Source organism: Gorilla gorilla, chromosome 19 (genome assembly GCF_029281585.2).
Source record: "Gorilla gorilla gorilla isolate KB3781 chromosome 19, NHGRI_mGorGor1-v2.1_pri, whole genome shotgun sequence".
Classification (NCBI taxonomy): domain Eukaryota; kingdom Metazoa; phylum Chordata; class Mammalia; order Primates; family Hominidae; genus Gorilla; species Gorilla gorilla.
Window position 1 is genome coordinate 44706386 of NC_073243.2, and position 18505 is coordinate 44724890.

General features: G+C 36.0%; 2 protein-coding genes across 24 annotated transcripts in view; both read left to right on the forward strand.

The window, feature by feature from the left end:
• CENPK (centromere protein K) overlaps positions 1 to 10891 on the forward strand; it is a 46444-nt gene extending 35553 nt beyond the window's left edge. For 17 of the 23 annotated variants that reach the window (XM_019013720.4, XM_004058774.5, XM_055367666.2 and 14 more), the window contains 2 exons: positions 5830 to 5883; positions 8722 to 9589. In XM_019013720.4, coding sequence (XP_018869265.1) covers positions 5830 to 5883; positions 8722 to 8880 — 213 coding nt within the window. In that variant the 3' untranslated portion in view covers positions 8881 to 9589. Of the gene's footprint in view, positions 1 to 5829; positions 5884 to 7771; positions 9590 to 10752 lie in introns of those variants that run through there. The other 6 variants (XM_055367679.2, XM_055367678.2, XM_063700725.1 and 3 more) reach the window with 2 other exon arrangements.
• Positions 10811 to 18505, forward strand: part of ADAMTS6 (ADAM metallopeptidase with thrombospondin type 1 motif 6) — a 362071-nt gene continuing 354376 nt past the window's right edge. The window contains exon 1 of the mRNA XM_063700711.1: positions 10811 to 10935. The gene's annotated coding sequence lies outside the window, so the exon portion shown is untranslated. The remainder of the gene's footprint in view (positions 10936 to 18505) is intronic.

Consider the following 18505-nt stretch of genomic DNA (forward strand, 5'->3'; position numbering starts at 1 on the left):
CTCTTCAGCCTCATCTCCAAGCATTCATCCATCTCTTACATGAATCCATTCAGCTATGTCACCAATTGACCTCTCACTTTTTTGTGCCTTATACATTCTATTTTTTCTGCCTAGGTTAAAACCCTTCCAATCTGGTGAGGGTAGCAGATTCCTGCTTAAGACAGTTCAAGCATCTTTTGAGTGAAACATATTATGAAATTTAGGTGTTCTTTTATTGATTTATTTTTATTTTTTATTTATTTTTATTTTTGGGGACCGAGTTTTGCTCTGTCACCCAGGCTGGAGTGCAGTGGCATGATCTTCGCTCACTGCAACCTCTGCCTCCCAGGTTCAAGTGATAGATTCTCCTGTCCCAGCCTCCTGAGTAGATGGGACTACAAACGCGTGCCACCACACCCAGTTAATTTTTTTGTATTTCTAGTAGACAGGGTTTCACCGTGTTGGCCAGGCTGGTCTTGAACTCCTGACCTCAATTGATCCGCCCACCTCAGCCTCCCAAAGTGCTGGGATTACAGGCGTGAACCACCACACCTGACCTATTGATTGAGTTTTTTAGAGACGAGGTCTTGCTATGTTGCCCAGGTTAGACTTGAACTCCTGGGTTGAAGCTATCCTCCCGCCTCAGCCTCCACACAGCTGGGACTACAGATGTGAGCTACTGAATCTGGCTCTAGGTGTACTTTTAGTAACACTTTTCGAATGATTTTGTTAGTGTTATTTATGTCTATCTCTCCCTTTATCCCCATGCCCTGTGAGCTACTCGGTGTGTTTAATTCATCTTTGTATCTCTTCTATCTTGCATATCTTTTATATAGAACCTTCTCAGTTCATATTTATTGAATGGATGTGAATATACTAGGAAAAGGAGAAAAAGTTCTGTTTGTTTTTGTTTTTACTATCTGTGTTCTTTTTATTCTTCCCTTATTTATAATTGTCTATAGGCTTTACATTTGTTATGGGCTGTGTCTTCCATTCTATTATTGTTTTTTACCTCTTATTTATTTGTAAAAGTATGACAGCCTCCTGTTGGCCATTTCATTAAAGTCATGATTCCTTGCCTCTTTATGACCTTAATCTTGCAACAACTCACTGATTTATTTTCTGGTCCCAGTCTCCTCCATTTTTTTCAACATTTTTTTGTTGCTGTTGCTCCACTAATAGAACCAGAGGTTTGAGGCATCCTGAAAAGGAAGCTTGATTACCATGAGCCATTATCGGGTCATTAAGTCAGATTTGATAACCTCACTTCTTTTTTTATGATGTATAAGGACTATTGATACATGTTACAAAGTGATTCTTGTCTCTCTGTTTCTTTCTCTGTGTGTTTCCTTCTCTCTCCCCAACAATACTGTATTTATTAGTCTACTTGGGCTGTGATAACAAAATACCACAGACTGGGTGGTTTAAACAAAAGTTTCACAGTGTAGAGGCTAGAAGTTCAAGACGAAAGGAAGGTACTGTTGGGGTTGGTTTCTGGTCTCTTCCTGGCTTGTAGGTGACCACTTGCTCACTGTGTTCTCACATTGGGCTCTTTGTGTACACAAGGAAAGAAAGAATTCTTAAGTGTCTTTTCCTCTTTTTATGAGGAAACCATTCATATTGGATTAGGGCCCCATTCTTATGACCTCGTTTATCCTTTATTACGTTATTTAAGACTTTATTTTTAAAAACATAGTCACATTAGGGCTTCCACATATAAATTTTGGGGAGACATCGTTCAGTCCACAACACTGGACTTTATAACTCAAAGATGTATACAAAGAAGAAAGCTAAAAACAACAAAACTCCCTCCATCAGATCATTACCATTAGGTGAACATCACAATTAATATTAGGTGAATGTCATTTGAGACATCTTGTTAAGCACATACACATATAGAACCATAAATAGATGGATTGATGGATGGCTGGATCAATGTAATTTAGTAAATGCTAATAATAAAATAAATGTAATTTTACTTTTTTTTTTTTGAGATGGAATCTTGTTCTGTTACCTAGGCTGGAGTACAGTAGCTGAGATTTCAGCTCACTACAACCTCCACCTCCTGGGTTCAAGTGATTCTCCTGCCTCAGCCTCCTGAGTAGCTGGGATTACATGTGCGCACTGCTATGCTGGCTAAGTTTTCTATCTTTGTTTTTTAGTAGAGATGGAATTTTACCATATTGGCCAGGCTGGTCTCGATCTCCTGACCTCAGGTGATCCACCCACCTCAGCCTCCCAAAGTGCTGGGATTACAGGTGTGCACCACTATGCCTGGCCTAATTTTACTTAATTTTGAGAGAAGAAAAAGAATGAGTGAAGTTGAACAGTTGAACTCGGATAAATATTTCTTTGCATCAAATGATTTTAGTTCTGGAGAGATCCTTTCAATATAAAGGAAACAAGTGAATCATGAAAAACATGGAAAATTTAATTACAGTTTGTTAAACTTCATATCTCAATTCTAGGCAGTTATTGACTCTGCTGTAAAAGATAAGAAAATTAACATTCTTTTTCCTATACCCTTATTTCTATTTTGTGTTATTTTTACTTTGGCAGGTTATGTTTTATTCAGAACTTCTATTTTATTTATATTTTATTCAGAAAACGCCATTTATATTTAGCCTTCATTCTACATTGTATTGGAGTGAGTGCTCATTATCTTTTTTTTTTTTTTTTTTTTTTTTTTTGAGATGGAGTCTCCCTGTGTCGCCCAGGCTGGAATGCAGTGGCATGATCTCGTCTCACTGCAACCTCTGCCTCCTGGGTTCAAGCGATTCTCCTGCCTCAGCCTCCTGAGTAGCTTGGGACTACAGGTGTGTTCCACCATGCCCAGTTAATTTGTTTTTTTGTGTGGTGTTTTTTTTTTTTTTTTTTTTTTTTTGGTATTTTTAGTAGAGACGGGGTTTCACTGTGTTAGCCAGGATGGTCTCGATCTCCTGACCTTATGATCCGCCCGACTCAGCCTCCCAGAGTTTTTGTTTGTTTTTTTTTGAGTTGGAGTCTCGCTTTGTTGCCCACGCTGGAGTGCAGTGGCGTGATCTTGGCTCACTGTAAGCTCCACCTCCCGGGTTCACACGATTCTGTTGCCTCAGCCTCCTGAGTAGCTGGGAGTACAGGCGCCCGCAACCATCCCTGGCTAATTTTTTTTTTTTTGTATGCTTTTAGTAGAGACGGGGTTTCACCGTGTAAGCCAGGATGGTCTCGATCTCCTGAGCTGGTGATCTGCCCGCCTTGGCCTCCCAAAGTGCTAGGATTACAGGCATGAGCCACCGTGCCCGGGCCAAGCCTCCAAGAGTTCTTAAGTTTAATCCTTCGCTTGGTTTGATGGGTTTCTTTGACAAGTAATTTGTTCAAGAATTCCTGGGTGTTTAGTCTTTGGATTCTTGGATGGTGTAAATACTTTGTTTGTCTTTACACTAAAAGGATATTTTAAGCACTTTTTTTTTTTTTTTTAATCTCAAGTTCTGTTAGGTATTGCTCCCTGTCTTTTAAGATGGAATGTGGTATAGAGAATTCTGAGGCCAGTCTATGGATGACTTGTTGCTTCTGACTATATCTGGAGAGTTCTTTATATTTGAACCAATAACATAAGAATATTTCACAATGTTGGTTATTCAATATCAGTTTTCCTTTGAAAAAGATATGTTATTTTTCTGGGCAGTTTTAATTCACATTTCATTTCATAGAAATTTTCTTTTATATTTTTCTTCTGCATTTCGTTTGATTGTTTCAAGTCTTTATAATTTAACCTGTATCTTGCTTCTCATTTATTAATCAATACTATAATTGTGCTGTCTTCACCACTAATCATATGCTCATTTATACCACTCTTTTTCCTTTACTAAGGTATTAGATTTTCAGAGCCTGCTCGGCTCTCTTTATTTAGGAGTCATACATATTTTTGTTAGTGTTATTTTACTATTTCTTTAATATATTTGTATTTCTGCAAGGCTTTATAAGAATTCCATGGTAATCTCTGACTGGTATCAGGAAAGTAATAGTTGTCACCGTAGTAGGCAACTTTATAATTAATTGAATGTCTGAATTCAAAACCTTCTGATTAGGATTAGTATGATCTTGGAACTTTCTAGCAGTTTCCTTTAGAGTCTGTCCTGTTGAACATTTTTAACAATAACTTAAAGAGATAGAATATGTGGCTATCAAAGTTTACAAATGATGGGAAAGTAAGAGGGCTAGATAGTAAATATGTTGGATGACAGATTGAAGACTTTATTTCTTAGCTAGTTAGGAACTAAGACAAATAAAATAGGATGATGTTTAAATAGAAATACATAGAATATCTATGTATTTACATACATACAGAATACATTACATTACAGAATAAGGAAGACATTTTTAGCTAGATATATGAAAAATACTTTGGCATTTTAGATGATATTATTCTCAGAAGTCCACAAGGAAAAAATAGATGTCTAAAAGCGAATACCATCTTAAATTTAATGAATAGAATTCTAGTCTCCGTAATTATGAAAGTGGGTGTTCTTTTTTTGTCTTTGGTAGTCAAATCACACCTAGATCATTGTGGGAGACTGGATGAAGGAAAACAAAAGACAAATTAGAGCACATTCAGAGAATAATCATGGTATTGAGAAGCCTCAAATTTATGCCATATGAAAAGTAATTGAGGTGGGGTGTGGTGGCTCACACCTGTAATCCCGCACTTTAGGAGACTGAGGTGGGAGGATCACTTGAAGCCAAAAATTTGAGACCAGCTTGGACAACGTAGCAAGACCCTGCCTCTACAAAACAAACAAATAAACAAAAACATTACTGTGGCATGTGCTTGTAGTTCCAGCTACTTGGGAGGCTGAGGTGGGAAGATAGCTTGAGCCCAGGAAGTTGAGGCTGCAGTGGGCTATGATGGCACCACTGCACTCCAGCCTGGGTGACAGAGTGAGACCCTGTCTCCAAAAAAAAGAAAAAGAAAAATAATTGAAGAAACAAATGGTGATTAGTATTTTGAAAAAGAGAAGATTTGGGCCTTATAATAGCAGTCTTCAAATGTTTGAGGAACTCTTGGGTAGAATTGGAATGAGATTTATTCTCGTCGTTCCAAGGAAGAAACAACTAATGAGTTGAGCTAACATGACAAACTGTCAAGAGCTATAGAAGGATGATTAAGTCTCTCATAAGAGCAAGTTTCCTATACTGAAACTGCATAAATGTACTCTGGAATGTCATTTGGGGAGTTTTTATTGGGGGATTTAAATTCTAAATTTTTTATATGATTATATATTATGTGTATATCTATTATATGCTTATGGATAGTTTTAATTGTATCTTCCAGTTACTGTAAGAGTTTTCACTGTCTTAGAAGATATTTCAACTGCATTTTTATGAATCTGACTTAAATACAACGTTTACTTTCGGAATTTTTTGTCACTTAACTACAAATATTTGATTTTAGTTACTTTGTACCATTACAACTAAGAAATACTAATTTTAAAAGTCTTGGCCAAACGCGGTGGCTCACTCCTGTAATCAAAGCACTTTGGGAGGCCGATGTGGGCAGATCACCTGAGGTCAGGAGCTCGAGACCAGCCTGGCCAACAGGGTGAAACCTTGTTATCTACTAAAAATACAAAAATTAGCCAGGTGTGGTGGTGGGAGCCTGTAATCACAGCTACTCGGGAGGCTGAGGCAAGAGAATCACTTGAACCTGGGAGGCGGAGGTTGCAGTGAACCGAGATTGCGCCATTGCACTCCAGCCTGGGCGCCAAGAATGAAACTCTGTCTCAGAAATAAAAGTCTTGTAAAAACAGTCCAATATTTCACCAGTGGCAGAAGTGAAGTGGTAATTGTTTGTTATTCACATTTCTCTTGAAGAAAAACATTCAAGAATCATCTGTAAACCTGATAACACTGCATGAAATGTTAGAGGTAAGTGTTTTGTGTAGTTTGTTTTGTCTTGAAGCTGTCTTAGTCATTTGTGAACAATTATACTCAGACTTGAAAAACAAAAAATACTGCTTTAATTCTTAAAGTATGCATCAATCTTTATTAAATATATTTGTAATAATATATCTTTGGTATAAAATTAGTTTCTGTTCCCTGTACAGTACTGAGAGGAATATTGTTATTTTTAAAATAATGTGAATTTAAGGTCTATCTCTTAATCATGTTCCCAAGATTTATTACAGGTAAAATTTTTATCTAGGCATGAGCTGACAGGGTGAAAAAATTTTTTTAATGATGTTATCTAGTATTTACAGAGTAAAATTCTATGCTGTTACATTGACTGTTTAATTGGTAGCTCTGTACTCTATATAAAATACGTAATGAACTTAAAGATTCTTTAAACAAAGTTGTAGAAATTGTACAATTTTTAAAAAATAACCTCAGTCTCTTTTCTTATAATGTAAGTACTGAGTTTTCCAACTTTCTCTGATTTGACATATACCTTGTTTTATAAATATCTTTGAGCTTTTCAAAAATGTTTTTGAACCTCAACCATATTATCAGTTATATTAAATACTTTGGAAGATCTTGATATGACAATTCATGATAAATTGGGCAGAAAGGAAAATGAAATAGTGTATGAAGAACAGGGTATTTACCAATTAGTGTACCCCCTTTTAAAATCATTGGTAAATTTTGAAGAAAGAGTGATTTCAGAAAACGCGTTTCATTTAACTTAATGAACTAGGTGTTAAAGTCTCTTTTTGCCCAGCTGACAAGTTTTGGTTCCTCAGGATTTAATACAGAGTATTATTGCTTTGAAAAGCAAAATACAAATATTTATTAAATTCGTAATTAGAATATTTTAACATATTTCTAGCTACTCTAGTTTATGCTGAAACTAAGATGACTATAGTTTCTCATGGATGACTTAACCTTTTTTTTTTAATAAAAATTGTCAGTCATGGAAATACTGAAAGGTATTACATGTATAATTTTTTAATAGTGTACATAGTATGTACCATCTGTGTTAGGCCATTCTTGTGTTGCTGTAAAGAAATACCTAAGACTGTATAATTTATAAGGAAAAGGAGTTTAATTGGCTCATGGTTTGCAGGCTGTATAAACATGACACTAGCATCTGCTCAGCTTCTAGGGAGGCCTAAGGGAGCTTTTACTCATAGCAGAAGGTGAAGCAGCAGCAGACACTTTACATGGCCAGAGTGGGAGCAAGAGGGAGGGGGAAAGGTACCACACACACTTTTAAGCAGCCAGATCTTGCGAGAACTCACTATCATGAGGACAGCACCAAGGAGATTTGCTAAAGCATTCATGAGAAATTCACCCTGATGATCCAATCACCTCCCACCAGGCTCCACCTCCAACATTGGGGATTACATTTCAATATGAGATTTGGTAGGGGACACACCTAAACTATATCAGCATATAAAAGTTAGCATTAGAATCCTAAGTTTGTCTCCAAGGCTCATATTGTCAGTGATAAAGGAACTAATATTAAAACTGCAGTTAGGTTAAAAATAAAACAATATGATTAAAATTAGAAATGCAAAATAGAAAAGATTTGTACTAAAATAAGCTGTTTGTACTAAAATAAGCCATTGCTCTAAAATACAAATAATATTTAATTCTATATTATGATACTCAAAAGAATTGAGGCCAAAGCTTTTTTCCTGCAGAATGTGGGACTTGAAATAATTAATGATAGTTGAAAATGTTATTTCAAGAACTAAGGTATTATTATAAAATTTAATTGAGATTAGAGCTTGATGGATTAATTTGATTTATTTCTATGGCACTTTGTAATTATATAAATTATGCATTCTCTTTTCCATGTTCCTTAAAATAATAGCATCTTTCAGTTAAAAATTTGGCCTGACAATTCAGAGATACGGAGTCTAATCCAAGATCCACCCCTGATTATGTGCCCCTGAGGAATCTCTTAACTCTTCTGAGTTCTAGTTTTGTAATTTGTGAAGGCGCCGGAAGACAGCTGAGGAGGCAAAATAATAATTGATCTACATTTAGCGTTTTTCCACTGTATTTCATAACATTAGTATTCAAACAATTGTGACTATTTGTTTCTTGAAAAAACTTTTATAAAGCAGTGCATTTGGGAAAGACAGCTGATTCTCAATTCACATTAGCTAGCTTTCCCTAGCTTGTTTGATCACAGAACCTTGTTTTTCAGGAACTAAGAACATCTTTAGGAGACTAATTCTAAGGAATGCAGTTTGGAAAATGCTAGCCTATATAATTTAATACAAATACTCAAAACTCAATTTGTGGTTTTAATTCCACAATATCCTTAACGAAGATCAGGGATACTCAGGATGAAGCTGAAGGAAGTGATGATGATAAAATTGACTCTTGCAAAGATTTATCAGAAGAATAGGTGTTTTGTGGGGGACAGGACCAGTTATTTTTCCTTCAAATATTAAGACACACTTGCTCACTTTCTTTTTAACTTTTTGTGTTTTTTGTGAAATATTAATTTTTTAAGATTTTTGTCTTTATCCTAAAGAAGATATTAATCTCAAAAGAAGTGGGAGGATTGTAAATTCTTTCTAACCAATTTTTAGGAAATGTTTTTCTAAATTAAAGATGCAAAAATTCACTTTAAAGCTTTTTTCATTAGCTAATACCCGTAGTCCTTTCAAAAAGGAAATTCAAATTTGTAGATTAAAAGTATTAAACAGTTGTTGAAAAAGAAGAGGTCAATATTCTTTGACAAAAAACTTTCTTACAGCTATATTGACTTTTTCCCAAGTAAAGTATATTTTGAATGATATTTTCTCCTAGATTCTTATAAATAGATTATTTGATGTTCCACATGATCCATATGTCAAAATTAGTGATTCCTTTTGGCCACCTTATGTTGAGCTGCTGCTGCGTAATGGAATTGCCTTGAGACATCCAGAAGATCCAACCCGAATAAGATTAGAAGCTTTCCATCAGTAAAAGGATGTTTTCTTTTTTCACACAGTAAAAATTCTTATCATTCAAGAATATTGGAACCACAGGACTATTTGGATAAAAAACATTATTTGCAAATTAATGCGCATAGGCCATCTTACTTTTATTGCAAAATGGCATGTGCTGCCATCTATTATTCATTTTTAAATGGTCATTTCTTATTCAGTGAGTTCTTTGGTGTTTTAAACTATATGGATAAGAATGCAGGTAGATAATATTCTAGGCATAAAACATTTAATGTACCTTACCTCATGCAATATTCTTTGGATTCTTTGTTGATTTATGATATTGCTAATATAATATTTTCTTAAAATATATAACAATATCTTTTATGCATTTTGAGTTCCAGCTGGTGCTTCTTTATATTTAGAAATTATAATGGGAAGGTCATTTAATTTGCAGATGGTTTTAAAATTGAGGTAATATCTGAGGTGGCATAATTTAAAAATATTTAGCAAATTTGTTTCATATGTACTGTCTTATTTCTAGATTTGTTTAAAATTGGAATATGAAAAACTAATGGATAAAGCTAGCATAAAATTGATATTTTAGTTTGTATTGTTAATATACCATGTTACCTTATATGTTAATCTACTCTTGATTCTGCTAATTATTACCAGCAAAATTGTATTCATGACATTTTATTAATCCTCTGTGAATTTTCTGTAAATAAAATTATTTCTGAAAATCTCTAGCTATTAGTGATGTGGGATATTTTTATAAGTAGCAAATGTTTTTTAAAGGCCGATAAACTAAGATATAGGACTCATTTAGCATTACATAACAAGCTAAACTAGAGAATCCTAAATCCATTTAGTATCATTAGTTTTCTAAGATAAATTTGTTTATTTTTTTACTTGAAAGCGCTTTCTACTGTATATTATCCAAGTTTCTTGCTTACCTTAATTACTTTATATTTTCTAAAGTAAACAAATATTTGAAGTATACCAAATCCCTCTGTAGAAAATACAAATACTATTATATTTTAGGGAATGTAACTCTTTTAGGGGAAGATAATATATAAAGTACCTCCTAGAATACTGCAGTTGGATATTGAAGAAGTGAGCAACTTTTTACTCTTTGAAGTTACTGGAGAGGGAAGAAATGGCAGTGTAGGTCTGACAAGAATTCTTCAGAGCAGGTAGTACTGTTGTCCGTGAAGTACTAGCAAAACACTTTTGGTGTTTGCTAATTAAAACATTAAAAATATGTAATTGAGCCAGACACGGTGGCTTATGCCTATAATCCTAGCACTTTGGGAGGCCGAGGTGGGCGGATCACTTGAGGTCAGGAGTTCGAGACCAGCCAGGCCAACATGGTGAAACCCCGTCTTTACTAAAAATACCAAAAATTAGCTGGGTGTGGTGGTGCACACCTGTAATCCCAGCTACTTGAAGGCTGAGGCAGGGGAATCGCTTGAACCTGGGAGGTAGAGGTTGCAGTGAGCCAAGATTGCGCCACTGCACTCCAGCCTGGGTGACGAGCAAAACTCCGTCTCAAAAGAAAAAAAAAAGTAATCCTTATGCTTGCAATGCCTACCAATAGACTGTGTTTTTCTAAAAGTTTATATGGGGTATGTCAATATGCTTCCAGTTGCTAAATGTAGTGTATCAAATACTTTATTGCATTTTATGACATGTTGACTCAAAAATTAGTAAGTGAAAAGTTGCTAATAGCTTATTTTTAATATTCTTAATACTTTCCCTAGTTTATTGTTTATCCTACAACTTTGTTTTGATGGAATCTTGCTTTTTTTTTAGCATGTAGAGATGTAAAATTTTTAACTTATTTTTTATTATACAAAAAGTGCAGACACTACAGATAAAACTGAAATTTCCTTTGATATTTCCTATCCAGGTCCTCTCTGCCTTGGGGTAACCACTATTTGATACATGCTATTATTTTTCATGTTACGTTATGATTATTCTCTTCTATCATTTGACTGTGTCCAGAAGATCATCCATTTTAATGAATCTTGTTTTGCAATAATCAGAGAGCCAATTCACATGATGTTGGATTGTTCGTATCTGTTTAATCCTGGTAAGAGAGCAGAGACAATGGAATTGTACAAGATGCTGGATTGAATTTAGAGAAGGCAGAAAAGTGGAAGACAAGAACAAAAGATCAATTAATAGAAAACATTAACAAATATAGTAATTTATATCAATCAGTTTAAATGTGAGTTGTCTAAATACACAGATACTGTCACAGTGGATTAAAAAACGACTAAACAAGAAATCCACTTTAAATACAGAGATGGAGAAAGATACATCATGTGTTATGGACTGAATGTTCATGTTCCCCTGTTCCCCAAATTTATATGTTGAAGCCCTAACCCCCAGTGTGATAGTATTTGGAGACAGGATCTTGGAAGATATTAAGGTTAGGTGGCACCCTGACTAACATAAGGTTAGTGCCCTTATAAGAAGGGACACAGAAAGCTTGCTCTCTTTGCCATGTGAAGATACAACTAGAAGGTAGCTGTCTACAAATGAGAGAGCCTTCCCCAGAAATTGACTATGCTGACACCCTGATCCCAGACTTCGTCTTCAGAAATTTGAGAAAATGAAAATTTCTGTTGTTTAAGTCACCTAGTGTATGGTGTTTTGTTAGGGTAGCCTAGATAGACTAACATATGAAACTATACTCATCAAAAGAAAGCTGGAGTAGCTATATTAATTTCATACAAAGCTGACTTCAGAACAAGGAAAGTGAGAGGCAATATATGGTGATAAAGGGATAATTAACTTTTTCTTTTCAAAAAAGACATCATAGAAGCTATGTCTTTGACTACAAAGGAATTAAACTAGAAATAAGTAATGAAAATACCTGGAAAATCCCAAAATACTTGTAGATTAAGGAACACACTTCTAAACACATAGGTCAAAGAAGTCTCGAGAAAGTATATTTTGAACTAAATAAATGAAACTACAAGTTATCAAAATTTGTGAGATGCGGCCGGGCGCCGTGGTTCATGCCTGTAATCCCAGCACTTGTTGGGAGGCCGAGGCGGGTGGATCACGAGGTCAGGAGATCGAGACCATCCTGGCTAACGTGGTGAAACCCCGTCTCTACTAAAATATAAAAAATTGGCCGGGCGTGATGGCAGGCATCTGTGGTCCCAGCTACTTGGGAGGCTGAGGCGGAGAATGGCCTGAACCCGGGAGGCGGAGCTTGCAGTGAGCTGAGATTGCGCCACTGCACTCCAGCTTGGGCAACAAGCAAGACTCCGTCTCAAAAAAAAAAAAAAAAAAAAATTTGTGAGATGCAGCAAAAGCAGTGGCTAGGGGGAAATTTATAGTATTGAATGCATATATGGGAAAATGTTAAAGATCTAAGATCAATAAGCATCTACTTTAGGAAATTAGAAAAAGCAAATTAAATCCAAAGTAAGCAGAAGAAATAGAGTAGAAATCAATAAAATTGAAACAAAAACAATAGAGAAATTCAGTGAAACAAATGAAATTCAATGAAAAGTTAAAATTTATAAAACTTTTTGCTATAACAAAAGAAAAAACAAAAATTACTAAAATCAGAAATGAAAAGAGGTGCCATTATTACTCTTCTTGTGAATATTAGGGCATTAGAAGGTTAATAAAGGAATGTTATGAGCAACTCTTGAGTGTACAAATTTGATAACAGATGAAATGGACCAATTTTGTGAAAGATGCAACCTACCAAAACTCACACAAGGAGAAATAACTGCCTTGCATAAACTTATAAAATAAATTGAATCAATTATGAGCTTCCAAAACAAAGCACTGGTCTCAGGTGGCTTCACTAGTGAATTCTACCATTCAAGGAGAAACTGATGCCAATTTTGTCAAGTGATGCCAATTTTGTACAGTCTGTTCTAGAAAATAGAAGCAGAGGAAATGTTTTAACACACTCTGTGAGGCTCAGCACGATGGCTCATGCCTGTAATCCCAGCACTTTGGGAGGCTGAGGTGGGCAGATCACGAGGCCAGGAGTTTGAGACTAGCCTGACCAATATGGTGAAACCCCGTCTCTACTAAAAATACAAAAAAATTAGCCAGGCGTGCTGGCACGCGCCTGTAATCCCAGCTACTCGGGAGGCTGAGGCAAAAGAATCACTTGAACCCCGGGATGGGGAGGTTGCAGTGAGCTGAGACTGCACCACTGCACTCCAGCCTGGGTGACAAAGTTAGACTACGTCTCAAAAAAAATTAAAAAAAAAAAAAAAAAAAGATTATGTGAGGCCAGCATTACCCTGATAACAAAATTAGGTAAAGATGTTACAAGAAAGGACAACTACAGGCCAGTATCTCTCATGAACATAGCTGTAAAAATTCTCAACAGAATATTAGCAAATCTAATATAACAATATATAACAAAAAACTATACACCACAGTCAAGTGGCATTTATTTCAGGTGTGCAAGGCTGGTTCAACAAATCAGTTCATACAGTCCATTACATTATCACACTAAAGGAGTAAGGTCATGATCATATCAATAGATGCAGAAAAGCTGTTTGACAAAAAAAGCCAACATCTATTTGTGATTAAAAACAAACCTCTCAGCCAGCTAGGAATATAAGAAAACCCTCAACTTCATAAAGAATATCTACAAAAAACCTACAGCTAACAACATACTTAATGGTGGGACATCAGATGCTTTCCCTTGAAGAACAGAAACAAGGCAAGTAGATCGCATCATTCCTATTTAATGTTGCACTGGAAGTTCTTGCTAATGCAATAAGACAAAATTCCTATGTCTCAACAAAAAATAATTTGAAACTAAAACCTGAATATAGCAAGTTTACAGAGACTGTATGGTTCATATACATTCAATTACTTTCTTAGATATACCAGGGATGAACATTTGGAATTAGAAATTTAAAACATTTACATTAGCACCAAAAGAGTAGAGAGAGAGAGAAGAAAGAAGGAAGGAAACAAAATTAACTTTGTACAAGATCTATATGGAAAACTACAAAAGTCTCATGAAAGAAATTGAAGATAGAAATAAATAGAATATTCCATGTTCATCGGTAGGAAGACTAAATATTTTTAAGGTGTTATGTCTTCCTAACTTTACGGATTCATTGAAATCTCAATAAAAATCCCAGCAAGGTACTTGTGGATATTGACAAAATTGTATAGTTAATGAGGGAAAGACCCAGAATAGCTGCTAAGATATTTAAGAAGAACAAAGTTAGAGGACTGACACTGACTTTGGCGATGACTTTTTAGCTACAACACCAAAAGCATGATTCATGAAAGAAAAAAATTAGTTGGACTTTATTAAAATTAAAAACCGCTCTGTGAAGGACACTGTTAAAATGAAAAGATATGCCACAACCTGGGATAAAAACTTTGCAAAATATATCTGATAAAGTATTTTTATCCAAAATATACAATGAACTATTTAAAAGTCAACAATAAGAAAAACCAATTAAAAAGTAGGTAAAAGATCTGAGCAGGCACCTCACAAAAGAAGATATATAGATAGCAAATAAGCATGAAAAAGTTGTTCAACATCATATGTCATTAGAGAATTCCAAATTTAAATAATGAGATATCACTATGTGCCTACCACAATGGCTAAAATTAAAATATAATACCAAAGGCTGATGAGGATGTGGAGCAACAGGAACATAGCCAGTTAGTGTTACAGTTCGACGGTTTTTTACAAAGCTAAATATAGCCCTAATACAGGCATACCTCGAAGATACTGTGGGTTTGGTTCCAGACAACTGCAATAAAACAAATACTACAAGTGAGTCACACAAATTGTTTGATTTCCCAGTACATGTAAAAGTTTTGTTTATACTATACTGTAGTCTAGTAACTATACATAGCATTATTTCTAAAAAGGTACATACATTATTTAAAACAAACCTTATTGCTAAAAAGTGCTGAGATGCCTAATCAGCCTTCACCTAGTAATTTTTTGCTGGTGGAAGGTCTTGTCAGTGTTAATGGCTGCTGACTGATTGGGGTAGTGGTTGTTGGAGGGTGGCTGTGGCCATTTCTTAAAGTAAGTCAGTGAAGTTTGCAACGTCGATTGACTCTTAACTTTCACAAAAAGATTTCTCAGTAGCATGGTAAGATGCTGTTTGATAGGTTTCTACCCACAGTAGAACTTCTTTCAAAATAAGAGTCACTCCTCTCAAACCCTGCCACTGCCATATCAACAATGTTTATGTAATATTCTAAATATTTTCTTGTCATTTCAACCATGTTCACTGTATCTTCACTGGAAGTAGATTCCATCTCAAGAAACCATTTTTTCCTCATCCATGGGAAGTAACTCCTCATCTGTTCAAGTTGTATCATGAGATTGTAGCAATTCAGTCACATCTTCAGGGTCCACCCCTAGTTCTCTTGATATTTCTACCACATGTGTGGTTACTTGAACCCCTCAGAGTCATCCATGAAGTTTAGAACCAACCTCTTGCACACTCCTGTTACTGTTGATATTTTGACCTCCTCCCATGAATTGCACATGTTCTTAATGGCATCTAGAGTGGCAAATAATTTCCAGAAGGTTTTCAATGTACTTGAAAATCCAAATCCGTCAGAGCAGCCATCTCCGATCTTTTTGTCACCAGGGACCAGTTTTGTAGAAGACAATTTTTCCATGGACCCAGAGTGGGGCTGGGGGGATGGTTTTGGGATGAATCTGTTCTACCTAAGATGATGAGAAATTAGCTTCTCATAAGGAGCATGCAACCTAGATCCCTCACATGTGCAGTTCACAAAAGGGTTTGTGCTCCTGTAAGAATCTAATGCTGCTGATCTGACAGGAGGCAGAGCTCAGGCCATAATGCTCACTCGCCTGCTGCTCACCTCCTGTGGTGTGACCTGGTTCCTAACAGGCCATGGACTGGTACCAGAGCACAGGCAGAGTAGATTTTAGTATAATTCTTAAGGGCCCTAGGATTGCTGGAATGGTACACGAGCACTGGTTTTAACTTAAGGTCACCAGCTGCATTAGCCCTTAGCAAGACAGTCTTTCTGTCTTTTGAAGCTTTGAAGCCAGGCATTGACTTCTCTAGCTATGAGAGTCCTTAGATGGCATCTTCTTCCAATAGAAGGCTGTTTTGTCTACGTTGAAAATTTGCTGTTTAGCATAGCCACTTTCATCAATATCTTAGCTAGATCTTCCGGATAACTTGGTGCAGCTTCTGCCTCAGCACTTATTGCTTCCCCTTGCACTTTTATGTTATGGAGATGGCTTCTTTCCTTAAACCTCATGAACCAACCTCTGCTAGCTTCACACTTTTCTTTTGCAGCTTCCTCACCTCTCTCAACCTTCATAGAATTGAAAAGAGTTAAGGCCTTGTGGATTAGGCTTTGGCTTAGAGGAATGTTGTGGTTGTGTCTTAGTCCATTTTCTGTTGCTTATAACAGAATAACTAAAACTGGGTAATTTATAGAGAAGAGGAATTTCTTTCTACAGTTATTGAGCCAGGAAGTCCAAGGTTGAGAAGCTGCATCTTGTGGGGCCCTCTTGCTGCTGGTGACTCTGAAGAATCCCAGAGTGGCACAGGACATCACATGGTGAAGGGTCTGAGAGGAATATCTCTCTTCCTCTTCTTATAAAGCCACCAGTCCCATTCCCATGATAACCCAATACTGCATTAATTAATGAATTGCATAAACCATTTTTCTTTCTTTCTTTCTTTTTTTTTTTTTTTTTTTTTGAGATGGAGTTTCACTCTTGTTGTCCAAGCTGGAGTGCAGTGGCACAATCTCGGCTCACTGCAACCTCTATCTCCTGGGTTCAAGCAATTCTCCTGCCTCAGCCTCCCGAGTAGCTGGGATTACAGGCGTGCACCACCATGCCCGCCTAATTGTTTGTATTTTTGGTAGAAACGGGGTTTCACCATGTTAGCCAGGCTGGTCTTGAACTCCTGACCTCAAGTGATTTGGCCTCCCAAGGTGCTGGGATTACAGGCGTTAGCCACCGTGCCCGGACGCCATTTTTCATTCATTAGAGCACAGTCCTCGTGACCCAATCACCTCTTAAAGTCCCTGCCTCTCAATACTGCCACATTTTGTGGATTAAGTTTCAACATGGTTTTTGGAGGAGACAATCATTCAAACCATAGCAGGCTGGTTTGATCTTCTATCTGGAAATCTAAAACTTTCTCCATTGATCAGCAATAAGGCTGTTTGACTTTCTTACCATTCATATGTTTGCTAGAGCAGGACTTTTAATTTTTTTCAAGACTTTTTCTTTATATTCACTACTTGGGTAACTATTGGTGCCAGACTCCCAGCTTTTGTCCTATTTTGACTTTTGACATGACTTTTTCACAAAGATTAATTCTTTTTCAGCTGTTGATTTAAAGTGAGAAATATGCGATTCTTCTTTCATCTGAACACTTAGAGGTCGTTGTAGGGTTATTATTTGGCCTATTTCAATATTGTATATCAGGGACTAGGGAGGCTTAAGGAGAGGGAGACAAGGGAACAGCTGGTTGGTGGAGCAGTCAAAATACAACATTTATTATTTAAGTTTGCTGTTTTATATAGATGTAGTTCTTGATTCCTCCAAACAATTACAGTGATCTGTGATTACACATCAACATAACAGACATAATAATGACAAGTTTTGAAATGTGAAAATTATCAAAATGTTACAGAGAGACACAAAGTGAGCATGAGCTGTTGGAGATATTGTAGTGGTAGACTTGCTCAACACAGGGTTACCAAAAACCTTCCATTTGTACAACAGACAATATCTGTAAAACACAATAAAGGGAAACTCATTAAAATAAAGCATGCCTTTATATGATCTAGCATTACAATCCTAGGTATTGGCCCAAATGCGTTGAAAATATATCCGTACAAAATCCTGCATATGAATTTTTATAGCAGCATTATTTGTAATTGCCAAAAATTGGAAGGAACACAGATATTCTTCAGTAAATAAATGGATAAACAAAATGAGGTACATTCGTACAATGGAATAATATTTTGCAAAAATATTTGGAGCGATGAAGCTATGAAAAGACATGGAAGAACCATAATGCCAGTTACTCAGTTGGAGAAGCCAGTCTGAAAATGCTATATACTATATGATTCTAACTATATGAATTCTGGAAAAGGCAAAACTATGGAGGTGGTAAAAATATCAGTGGTTGCCAGAGGTTGAGACTGAGAAGGGAGAGTGGAAGCAATGCATAGGTTGTCCTAGTGAGGACTGACTTTCTTAATATAGAGGTGAGACCAAGCGTATTGTTTATAACTGAGAATCTGCCTGACTCACAAAGCAAAACCCAAATGCACTATACAGGAGATACACCAAGACAAGATGATTCAGAAAGGGTAAACATAAAGGGATGGGAAAAAGTGTATCAAATGGAATTCTTTTGCCCATGTTTAAAGTGGGTACTCTTATTGAGTTTTAAGAGTTTTTTTGTATTCTGAATACAAGTCCTTTCTTAAATGTATGTTTACAAATAGTTTCTCCCAGTCTGTGTCTTGTCTGTTTTTATTTTCTTAATGGCATCTTGAAGCACAAAAATTTGAAATTTTAATGGCATTGTATTTATTAATGGCTTCTTTCATAGATTGTGTTTTTGGTGCCATATCTAAAAACTTTTTGCCAAACCAATGCACAACATTTTCTCCCAGAA